General features: G+C 37.5%; 2 protein-coding genes across 2 annotated transcripts; one reads left to right on the top strand and one right to left on the bottom strand.

Annotated features, from left to right (window-relative positions):
- Positions 1–556: 556 nt before the first annotated feature.
- Positions 557–1,609, bottom strand: LOC132164457 (uncharacterized). The gene has a single exon (XM_059574973.2). It carries the CDS (start codon positions 1,600–1,602, stop codon positions 670–672), a length of 933 nt encoding a protein of 310 aa, XP_059430956.2. The 5' UTR covers positions 1,603–1,609; the 3' UTR covers positions 557–669.
- A 1,012-nt stretch (positions 1,610–2,621) lies between these two features.
- LOC132163567 (2-C-methyl-D-erythritol 4-phosphate cytidylyltransferase) lies at positions 2,622–10,927 on the top strand. The gene is made up of 9 exons (XM_059573894.2): positions 2,622–2,869; positions 3,039–3,188; positions 4,981–5,083; positions 5,218–5,277; positions 6,792–6,855; positions 6,981–7,180; positions 7,269–7,380; positions 7,502–7,716; positions 10,603–10,927. Exons 2-9 carry the CDS (start codon positions 3,046–3,048, stop codon positions 10,693–10,695), a joined length of 990 nt encoding a protein of 329 aa, XP_059429877.1. The 5' UTR covers positions 2,622–2,869; positions 3,039–3,045; the 3' UTR covers positions 10,696–10,927.
- The last annotated feature ends 1,529 nt before the right edge of the window (positions 10,928–12,456 follow it).

Genomic DNA, 12,456 nt, shown 5'->3' with positions numbered 1-12,456 from the left:
AATTTTTTATTTAATTTATCAATTTTCTGACGTGTGGGATAGTGGAACGTCAGAAAATTCTGACGTTTTACCCATTGGCACATCAGGAAAAAAATTTTCCTGACACCTATGCTTCTGACAATCGACGCACGTCAGAAGCGTCACGTCAAAAAAAATTTCTGACGTGTCAGACACCCAACACGTCAGAAAACTCTAGTAAAAAAAAAATTGTTTTTTTGTAGTGTGTGAACATACAATCACTGATCAACAGGGGAAACTCCATCAAGCAACTTGTAACACACCAACAAAGGAAACCCAATCATGCACCCTAATTAAAGGAAGGAAAATCTAAATCCACCAAAATAAAATTTGTATATATCTTCTTAATTACCATTTTATAAACCACAAACATATTGTATAAATCAAATCATCTGCAAATCAATGAAACCCCATGGGGTGCAACAAAATTGATATATTGTACGTAATACCTGCTTCTATATATAAATATAATTAATAATGGCCTTGTGAACAAACTGATCGATCATATATATATATACATACATGAAACTGACAATTATTAAACGGCCGAGGGAGACATTGGCATTAAAGAAAAGGCTATAATTAACGGAACATTGTGTAAAAAGGGATATTATTTATTAATATTACAATTAAGCAACAGTTTTAACAAGTCTAGAGAAAGCGCCTCGCTGGCCAAACTGCTGCAACACTCGCTGCAGGTTCCACTTGAACCGGCTTCATAACGCAGTATCCAGTAGTAGTCCTTGAACAGGAAGCCATCCTATTCCTTCCCGGCCTCTTGGTTCCGCCATCACAAGTACCGTTACTATGAATCTGATCCATGGCAAGTCTTCTCTCTATTTCATGTCTTTCGGCTCTCCTCCTGAGATTCTGCCTCTTTATGATAGAGATAGAGCTCAACTTTTCTTTGCCATCTCTGCTAGTACTGATCAACGGCGGCAATGGCATGGCCTCCAGACCCATCAACTTAGCAACCACTCCAGGTTTGCACCATACCACACTACTCTCTCCCGCTAAAGACCAAGTCTTATTATTAATTAAGCTGGAATCGAAATGATCATGATCATGATCATTTCCCGCCGAGAATCTCCCTCTTAATCCATGGTCACAGCAGACTGATTTTCTGCCACCTGTCTTTTCAATACCATTCATGTTTCTGAACGAAGACCGGTACATGGCATCCTTTCCATCTAGAGAAAAGCGAGGGTACTGGTTCAATGCATTCCTAGCAGACCTCAAGATGTCAGAGTTGTTCACACATGACATCCTGCCCCCATGTACTCGGCTGCAGTACTGATCATTAAGCAGCTTTGCTTTTCTGGCAATCTCCTCTTCTAATTCCAACTGCAATATCATCTCCTCCAGCGTTGGGCTTTCTCCTGAATTCGGATTATTAATGTGCATAATATTGTAAGGGGAGCTAGCTGCAGGGGACTTGTTGGAGGAGGAGTACTCGCCATGGTTGGCTTTATTGTGCTGATTGAGGGTTGAGGTTGAGTCATCGCCGTTGCAAAAATTTCTGATACCCTTCTTCATCTTCGCTCCCAGAGAATTCTTGAGGAGAAACAAGGACAGGTCCTTCATTGGTTGTGATTTGTGAAGGCTTGATCGGCTGGGGGTCGTTGAACTTAATTTACTAGATTTTTTTTATTTTTTATTTTTATTTTTATTTTTATTTTTATTTTTATTTTTTATAATTATAACGTGAATGGAGTGAATGGGAGCGGTACTGTACGTGAATGGGGTTTTTAGCTTGATTGCCTTAATAGCACTCACATGACAGATGAGAGGGCATTCACAAGTTTTTCACCTATCTGTGCAAAGCTCTTTATAAGATCTCACTTGAATTGGTTGAGACATCTGAGGACCATTTACTCTCAAACTAACCTTCTTAGTACGTATTAAATACGACAACCTAGCCCTAGATATATATAGAAAGAGTACCATGCATGTATGTGTCGTATTATAGACATTACAGCAATGTGACCAAGAATATTTATAAAAAAGAAAAAAGAAAAAGAAAATGATTGAGTTAAACAAACGATCGGCCCAATAGCTTCTAATTGGCACATAGGCCAAAGAATTAAGGGGGCTGCTATATATTGTTTCTGATTGTTTCCTTTACTCACCGGTGTTGGTGGGCTGGGGTGCTATTGTTGGTGTTAGTCCTTAGGGGTTCATGAACATGTGGTATTAATTTAATGTCAACAACAAAAAGCATGCATGGTGGCCTCTACACATATATATATATTGTCATATTCCAGATCATAAAATGAAAAATTCTAAAGAAGAATCTGTTCCTATATATATATAAGCATGATCATCAGTCATTGTGTACGTAGTTGTAAAAGGTAGCCCATAACATTTTAGTATCATGATTGTAAATGGCAAGCAAGTGGCATTCAGAATCTAGTGTGAATTTGCAAACGGGCTGGGCCGGAGCCGGGGAGCGCTAACTCAGCCCAATCCAGCCCACTATTGAGACACGTGGACTCAGAGAGAGAGAGAGGGGGAGGGGAGAGAAAGTGTAATATTGAAAAATATTGGGGATAAAGTATGATATATCAGTCTGAAGGTGGGCCTAGGTGCAAAATGCTGGTAGTCCCGGGCCAGGCACCAGCCGAAGGAAGGATCGCACATCACATACGTGATACGTGATACGGCCTACATTACTTAGGCTGTTATTCTCTGTGAGGAGGCGTGTACTTACTTCTCTTTGAGATTTCAAGATCGCCCTCTGTAACATCATCTTTCAATCGAATCGTCTTTTTTGATGATATTTTATATCTAAAACCAAAAGCCTAGCCCTAACCCCAACCAAAAAGGCAATCTCAGCTCTGCTTCTTCTCTGGTAATTTTCCCGAAGATCTAATGATTCTGTTCACATTTTTTTTTCAATCTCCTGGTGCCCTCTCTTATTCCGCGCAATTCATCTTCTTCTCTCTGTTTCCCTATGATCCTGTTAGTTTTTATGTGAATTTTATGTATGCGAGTAACATATGTTTGGCGATTCTATCTAGGACGGAGATGAAGACGAAGACGGCTTCTTCGACTATGGTGTCGGCCTTGATTTTAGTTCTGCTTGTGTTTGTGGGCGAGGTTCCGGGTGGGCTGGCCTTGCCTTCCACCACCGCGCCCGCTTTTCTCTGGTCACCTCACCTCGATGATGAGTACGAACGTGCACTCTTTTAATCCATTTTTCTAATATTCTAGAGTATGATCAAGGCTTTCTCTTTACTCAGATTTCAATCTTATGTCAATAGAACCCTTGTTCAAGTATATGCACATATTCAAGTTATATTTTGGAGCTTACGCCAATATCTCTTCCAAATATACATCCATTCAACATGAACTTGATAAATTTTACTAAGCCTGTTTCCTGATTTGTCTAATGAGCTAATTTGCACCCAAGAACTCTAGTCAGTTAAATAGTTTTAATATTCGTGAACCTCCTAGTATGGGTGGGCAAAATAATCGATCCCAACCCCAACTTGATGTTTGGTACCGACACTGACCTGAAACAGTCGGTTTTTGCTATCTCCAACAGGGGGTCGGGTTGGCTGTTGGAAAACTGATACTACTTACCCAACTGACCCCTGCAAGATATTCCAGTGACAACAAGTCAAACCCAACCATACCCAACCATACCCAATAAAGCTTTTTTAGAGCACCAACGAGGAAAGCACCCCCAAGTGCAAGATCTGGCACCTGTAACACCACCCAGCTACCATCAACAAAGTGACCGACAGCCATCAGTGTTTGCATTTGGGAGCCATGTGGTGGTTGGTCTGTTTGGAGGTCATTCCTGGCAGTCGACAGCTTTCGGTTCGGTGCCCACTCCTATCCCTTACCACTTCTAAATCTTCTGAGCTGAAAAAAGAGGGTTAGGATCTTTGCTGCCAGGAAGTCACCATCTTCTCTGTTTCCTGTAATCAAGTACTGCAAAACCCCACCCTTCTGCCTGCGCGTGGGGGGGGGGGGGGGGGGGGGGGGAGGGGGTGGGTGGTGTGGGGTGGCACTTATGTACAAAAAAGAAATATATTTTTGAAGTGTAAGCTATGGTATTAATGAGGCTAACACACTTTCTATTTTCAGCTTTCAAGTTTATAAAATTGCATCTTCGTTCTATCAAAATTTTGATAACTTTATCGATTCATTCCTGCATATACATTACTTATCTATATATATGTATGTGTGTGTGTGCGCGCGCGTAAGCTATGGGATGCTTAATGAGACTAACACACTTTCTATTTGTGTGTGTGTGTGTGCGCGCACGCTATGGGATGCTTAATGAGACTAACACACTTTTTATTTTCAAAATTTTGATAATATTATCGATTCATTCCTGCATATACATTGTAAGCTGTGGGATGCATAACACACTTTCTATTTTCAGCTTTCAAGTTTTTAAAATTGCATCTTCATTCTATCAAAATTTTGATAACTTTATCGATTCATTCCTGCATATACATTACTTGTCAATATATATATATGTGTGTGTGTGTGTGTGTGTGTAGAGGAAGGAATGGCACGCCGGGATTTGTGTGAGGAGGGAACGGCACTTTGGGATTTGTGCATTTGAAGGAACTACTTAATTGGTTCTGACTAAAAATTAAAATTTGTGTGTGTGCGTGTGTGGAGTAAGAGAGGAAGGAATGGCACTTTGGCATTTGTGCATTTGAAGGAACTACTTAATTGGTTCTTACTAAAAATTAAAATTTATTTACTATCAAACTTGAGACAGCAAGACCATGCACTTTTTCATGTGCAGCTTGTGTTGTTTGTTTGTAACAATTTTTCATATTGTCAACACACTGATGTTATGCTTCACTTTGCAGCCCAATGATAAATTCATTATTGTTCTGAACATGATTTTCTGCTCTGTGCCCATGTTCCTAGTTTCCTGTTGTGTTGCTACCACGACTTGGGATCTAATATTGTGTTATTCATGGTTAATCTTAGGTTCTCAAGTAACTTAGTTAAAGATGTTGTAAATTATCAGACCATCTCTCCAAAGGAGCTAGTAAGGTCTGTTCTGACTGAAGGTGGCTGGTCAAACTTACTGGTAGAGTAATAGTTTCCTTCATCTATTAGATTTTAGTATACGGTTCTCTCAAATTTTAAAAGAGACGTAAGCTGTTCCTTTGTGGTTCTCTTCATTTCCTTACATTGCAACTTTTTATTTTTCAATTACTTTAGTGCTCGGGGAAGAAACTTCAGCACCCTGTGGATCTAGCACTGGTCTTTGTTGGTAAAGAGGTAAGAAAATTTTCAATTGTCGCAAATTCATCATGTAAACTTACACTCAGGTTCTTTCATTAAAAAAGAAAAGAAAAGAATCCACTAAGATTTCCTTTGAAATTCATTTCATCTTTGTGAATTCCTTGCAATTACTAGAATAGCATGCTTAGTGATAATTAAAACTGAAGGCTATATGTCTTAGCTGTGTTGTATAATCTATATTTTAAAATCCTGAAAATTTGGGTTGGTTACTTAATGATTTCATAGTTGCAAAACTTACTAGTTTTTTCCTGATATTCTCAAAGGCTCTAAGTCCATATGTCTTTGTGAGAGTTGAGAGTTAACACCTTGGGAAGTCTCTTAGTTAATGCTCAATACAACATTTTAGGAGAACGCTTACTCCAAAACTTAGGTTAATGGGTTTGAGAGTGACAATGTTATATTAACCACTCATTTAATGGCTGCTACTATATATATATATATAATGACTGCTACTTAATGTGGGTGTTTGACCACTTATGTCACTTAAATATTAATATTCCAACAAACCTTCCCCTTCATGTGAGTCTTTGACCATAGTACATCAAGCTGCAATCTGCCTTATCTCCCTAAATGAAAGCCTTTTTCTTAGCAATTTAGGTGTCACGTGCCATCATCAAGTCCAATGCTCTCCATTGGATTGTCTTTACTCAACCTTAGATGGAGCTAACTATGGAGTCACAAACAATCAGTTTCCTTGCCTCACCACCGTTAGAGCCTTGAACCATATGCTCACCATTAGGATCCCTTTACTCAACCATGAGTGGAGCTAACATGGGATTTGCGTTGCGTTTCAATGGGGTCACCTGCACACATTCAGAATCACTTTTGTTCAAGGGTGGAGCTAATATGTGAGTCACCTTACACTAGCAAATGAGCAACCCATACAAACACAGATGCATTAGCTCACCACCAATAGATTAGAGATTTTACTTAACCGTGGGTGGAGCTAACTTGAGAGTTACCATTGCTCTACTATGTGAACCACAGACGATCAACATAGTCACATCAAACATTTGCCCAATCGAACTGTTGGCTTTGAGAGTTGACATCGTGGGAGTTTTCTTGGAAGGGTTGATGCTACATGTTGGGTTACCACTTTAAGCAAAAAGTTTAGACCAGTGAATTTTGGTATGCCAATCACGCTTGTCATTATTACCTGGTAATTTGACCACTTAACCAACCACACCTCTCACTTGTTACTATTCCAACACATGCGTCCGTGGGCTCATTTGGAAAATATTTTCAATTGTTTGCCTAGGATTAACAATGTGGGCTCATTTTACATAATGGAAAGAAATAGGGGAAGGGAAAAAGACTTCTAAAATTGGCTTCGTTCCAACACATTTGAGAATATTTTAAAGGATTTTTCTCTTGTATTTTCCATGAACCATAAAGAGGGTTAAGAGCCCGTGTAATATTTTATGCTGGTAAAGCTTAACTTTCTGAAACATACGGAGGTGATTTACTGATGTTCCCTTTGCTTTCTGCAGTTGCAATCTTCTGATATTTCAGCTAGCAAACATGCAGACCCAGCTCTTGTAGACTTGCTCAAGGAAAGTAGTGTTTGCCCAACTACATTTAACTAGTATTGTTATTAGAAATTTACGACTCAGGGTTCCCATAAATTACATAAAACCTCCAAGCTTCTTAATTAATAGTTACCATTTCATGTGAACAGGTCTCTTTCACAAGATCTAATTTTTCCATGGCATTCCCATACGTTGCTGCATCAGAGGAGGAGACAATGGAAAATTTGTTGGTTTCAGGGTTTACAGAAACGTGTGGGCATGGTTTAGGAATCAGTGATGTTGCTTTCATGGATTCATGTTCTGTAGAGGGTGAAAAGTTTGAAAAACTTGCAGATCTGCGCTCAGTACATGTAAATCAACTTGACGATATTTGACATTTTGAAATTTTGGGGTCTATGACAATGATTTGATGCTGTCTATAACCCATAATATGAACAGGATTATCTGGTTTCAAGGATTGTAAAAAGGCAAAAGGGGCAAGCAAATTTGGTTGTGTTCTGCCATGGAGGGTCTCATACCTCGAAAGAACATGACAAACCACAATATGAAAGTATGTTGAGTTAAAATTGTTTTCATGGGTGTGAGAGTATTAGTAAATTGAACTGTTTAATCTATGTTATATGTCAAGTGAGTCTCATGGATTCATTTGAATGTTATAATCAAATCTGCAGGTGAGATCTTCTCTGAGCTGATCAATTCTGTGGAGCAATCGGGGGCAAAATATGCAGCTCTCTATGTTTCAGATCCCTTCAGGTCGATTCAGTATCCTTATCAGGAACTGGGAAGGTTTCTTGCTGAAGGTGCCTCAGGAAATGGATCAGTCAATTCTACATTCTGTGATGAAGTTTGCCAGATTAAATCGTCACTTTTGGAGGGACTTCTAGTTGTAAGTTGCTGTCTTACCCATGTTTTATAAGAAATTTTGATATGATGGTGCTTTTGTTTGATCTTGAACTTGTGTGAACTTCTTCACTTTTGGCCTTGCATGTGACATATTACCTGCCTCTTTGACAACATATCACAAGCATGATGGTTTAGGCTGCTCCTGCTTTTCTGTTTCACAGATTCTCTATTCAAACATTAAAAATTTTAAATTAAATATTACCTGAACATCACAATACTCCAGATGGCATGCAAGGTATGAGACGAAAACAATTTAGCCATCATTCAGAGGGGCACAACCCAAGTATATAAGAAGTATACAAAAGAACCTCTAACCCATAGAGAAAGAAGAACCTAAAATCTAAAGACTTAGAAAAAGTAGAAACAAAAGAAATATCACATGCCACTCTTGTAACACCCCTTTCCCATAGGAAGACGATATTACACATTTCTTAATCAAAAGCACGAGGATATAAGAATTCCATAAACTAAAAATTAAAGAAAATCAAATGTCTCATAATAATTTAAACTTAAACCATCACATTACTGTTATTACACCTCATCCCATAAAAACTTAAACCTTTAGTCTTATTATAGAAAGTATGTTGGAACAAACAACTAATATGCTAGGTGCACTTATTCAATTCCTCTTTTATGTGAAGGCTTCTCTCTCTAGTTTCTCTAGCTTGTAGAACAATCCAAGTCATCATCTGGGTTGTTTTAAAACATAAAAATAAAAGGTGAGTCGAATACTCAGTAAGTAGATACAACATACAATAAATAATGTTAGAAACAATTTTTTTTTTTTGATAACGTAGGAGAACTTTGCTCAGATTAATTGCATGTCGCAAATGCATACTGTACAATAATCCTCACTGTTAATCAAACTCCTACGGGTAACTGACCCTACCCGCTAGAACCAGTTACCAGGTAACCCAGGAGCTTTCACCCCTAACGGGCTAAGCAGTTTATCCTTATGCCCAGGAGGCAACAAATGTTAGAAACAATTTTAACTTTCAAAACATCAAGAAGGCAAAAATAAAGCATTCATCATTATAAATCCTTTCTTTCCTTTAAACTCTTGATGGCCGACACACAATTACTCCATGTGTAAGGGTTGGCGATCACGAGGATCTCGACTCCATTCCCGTGGCCACAGGTGGAGCCGTGTTTAGGATATGGACATTACTTGAAAAACTATGGTGCACTTGAGTGTACCATTCCCAGCAGACCATACAAGATGGCTGCCCCCGTCCATTAGTTCCGGTACCATTGCACATCATTCATATGGCCAAGAAAAACATTTTAAACATTTCATGCATTGATACAATCACTTCATTTTCTCTAATTTCTTTCTTTTAATTCACGTTTCATCAAACGTCATAACGTATTATAACGTGTATAATGTAGCATAATCATGCACTTAAAGTCATTTACATTAAAACTTTTTTTTCAGCATATAGTTTAGGATACATAAAAGGGCTGCGGAATAAAGGATAACATTATATCATATACATTGAAAACAACTTTAAGAAAACATGACATTGACATTTAGAAGAAAGCAAAGGTATGATCATATCTTCTTACTTCACTCTGTAGCTTCAAAAGTTCAACACTCTTCACTTAGCAACCTAATCAAACATTTACAACAATTACTATTGTCAATGCTCTCATAAATCATTCATTCTTTTCCTTTGTTTGATCCTCCTAAACATTCTTATTTCATATTTCAAGTTCAAATTTTTTCTTGAATGGTCATGCTATGCTCAATTACTACACTTGGATCATGCTAGGTGAGTTTATTCTCGTACTCTCTACAGTGTAGGTCTTCTCAACACCACATATCTAGTCTTTATAGGGTTCTTAGGTCACCATAAGGTTCCCTAGACAGATCTGGTCTTGGGCAAAAATATAGGTTTTTAAGGCCTCAAGGTTCAACTAGTGTGTTTGTGTGTGCGCTGTAATTCCAGCAACATGTTAGCGAAGATCACTTCGCTGTAAACCCCACAAGTATCCAATGATCACATGGTTTGGACCATTAGGAAGACAAATCAAACAGAGTTTATTTTAGGGTCCAATTATTGTGAAAATATCTTTCCAAAAAGGCTATGCAGCCACCTTTCATGGTGACTGCAGTGCTTCAGATTTTTCTGCAGCAACCTAATCTTAGTGTTTGGTCCCTACAATGATGCAATGCAACACTCACTGACTCATACACATGTTATGCTATTGTCACGCACTCAGGAAAATCATGCAATCATGTTGTAGAAACCATATTCATGTTGTTTAAGAGAAGAAATCAGATACCCACATGTTTCCTTTAGTGCTGGCTGCAAGTATAGGAAGATCAAACGTCTTTTAATTCACTTATTAATCCTCATGTTTCTGATTAAGAAATGCGTAATATTGTCTTCCTATGGGAAGAGGGTGTTACAATCATCCTCTTTTTTCTGTTGCCTTCCCTTTATTTGGAGTAGGGAACATGCGTTATATTATAGGATTTGAGCAATAGCAGAACTCGTGTATGCAAAAAATGCAAGTAAATAACATTTCATAAACTGTGGCTCCTACTTTTACTTTCTTGGGCCACTGTGTCAAAGGAGAAATCTCATTTATCTTATTTTTCTTGTGAACATCTGGTTATGTATGAAGATCATAACACCCTTTAGTTATAGGTTATAAGTAATTTTCAAAGGAAACTTGCCTTTCTTCTTTTATGTAACAACTTTACCCCCACCCCCCCACCCCCCCCAACTCTTATTTTTAGGTTTTACGGCTTGAGGGGTATTTTACAATCTTATGAGTATGTAGGATTTCATTGGTTCTACTTTAATTTTACAAGGACTTCTGTAAAGTACTTGCTAACGCTGTTGCTTCCCCAATGCTTTAGGGCATTGTTTTGCTTATAATCTTAATATCAGGTCTTTGCTGTATGATGGGCATTGACACTCCAACAAGATTTGAGACGCCCCAGGATACTTGATTTATACCCATTTGTTCTGGAGCTGGGTCTTCTCTTTGAGGTATTGGTAAAAGTAGTTGTTTGATACAAAGTTGCAGCGGGCAGGGATGTTATCTTGTAATTCAGTTGCTCACGGGCATTATATAATGTTGGAAATAATCTAGAATCATGTAATTTTTTTTTTTTTTTTGGTGAGTGAGAATCATGTAATTCATTGTCATCAATCTTATAATGTTAATTTTGGATTAAGCTTTGTTGTGTTTCTGAAGTAGGGTTCCCTCTCCCGCTTTTGAGTAGAAGGGACAAAATGACTTTACAGCCGCGTGGGCCAGTGTTGGATTTAATTCTAAAAGATTTTGGCAACTTTTATCGGATAATAAGCCAACAAAAAAATATGAACGAAAGTGTTTTTTAGAGAAGAAAAAAAAAAAAAAAATTGAAAAGAAAGAAAGTTTTTTGCTTGAAAAGAGACAACGTCACAAAGAAATCTTAAAAAAAAAAACAAATCTCAGAACCCGTTCCCAAGCCTTAGACTAGTTCTTTTTACTGGTTAACAAAAAAAACCAAAAAAAAACCGTAAGCTTTAACACAACGTTGAATCCGGACCCTTGTATTTTTTACGGCAGATGTGCTGTAGTTTTAAAGCCGGGTCTTAAAGTTGATGGAGAACAAAGAGAAGGAAATAATAAGATAATGGATTTATTTATTTATTTTTCTAATTTATCTTTGAAAGCGAAAAAGCAATAATCCCATGATTGTGGAATTATTTTTCCAGAACTAAAAAAACATCCAAAGTATGTGTGATAAGCCAAATTAAAAAAGAAGTGTCGAGTAAAAAAAGATTTGGGTGAGTAGCACCAACCAACCCCATAAATTACGATGACGCTCCTTCCCATTACGGCATTACCAAAACCGGGCCCTATCACCTATGTGACTCACCATGGCTGATGGCATGGCCCCATCCGTCTTCACCAACAACAAACACAAAAATTGTTAATCATGCCTATTTGCTCATAAATGAATGGCACTCCCACTCCCACTCCCCACCATCCAACACCCAGTAAATGGCCCTTGTCTTATTGAAGCTACTGTAACGCTAATTTTGGAGTTGACCACCATAAAACCAATCCTCCACTAAATCTTCATGTTTTTCCTCAAGTAATTTTCATAATTTAAACGTGATTAACTAAAGTGATGGGTTGGGGAAGTTGCTGCCCTTCTTCATGGAGGCACTTGAGAATTTCTAATGTTAGTATGTTACCCTACTTTACATGGAGATCAGAAGTCCAAAAGCCCTCCTTTTTTTTTTTTTTTTTTTTTTGGTTTGTTTGTTTGTTTTTTTTTTCTTCCTCTTAAACTACTCTCCATTACTCCTAGCAATAACCATATTCATGCTGAACACCAAGGCTATCACAATTTTTGGCAACTTCTTTTTTTTTTTTTTTTGAGGAACAGTTTTCGGCCTATGCCTAGAGAAAATTAAGGACAAAAAAAAAAAAAAAAAAAAAAAAAAAAACAAACAAAGAATAAGTTTAGTGAACATTTGGTTGTCTTTTAACTTAATTTAATACATAACAAGAGAAATTTGTATGCCAGGAGAAAAAGGACAAAAAAAAAAAAAGAAAAAAGAATTGGGTTTTGTAAATATTTGTTATGTCATTTTTTAACAAGATCAAAAGCAATTACACATTATTAATCGAAAAGGAAGTTGGATCATAACTTTTTTTATTTTTTTATTTTTTATTTATTTTATTTATTTTTTTCTTGTTGTTGTTGTTGTTG

Source organism: Corylus avellana, chromosome 8, assembly GCF_965113065.1.
Source record: "Corylus avellana chromosome 8, dhCorAvel1.hap1.2, whole genome shotgun sequence".
Taxonomy (NCBI): domain Eukaryota; kingdom Viridiplantae; phylum Streptophyta; class Magnoliopsida; order Fagales; family Betulaceae; genus Corylus; species Corylus avellana.
The sequence above is the reverse complement of the archived record's forward strand: the minus strand, read 5'-3'. Positions and strand labels throughout refer to the sequence as shown.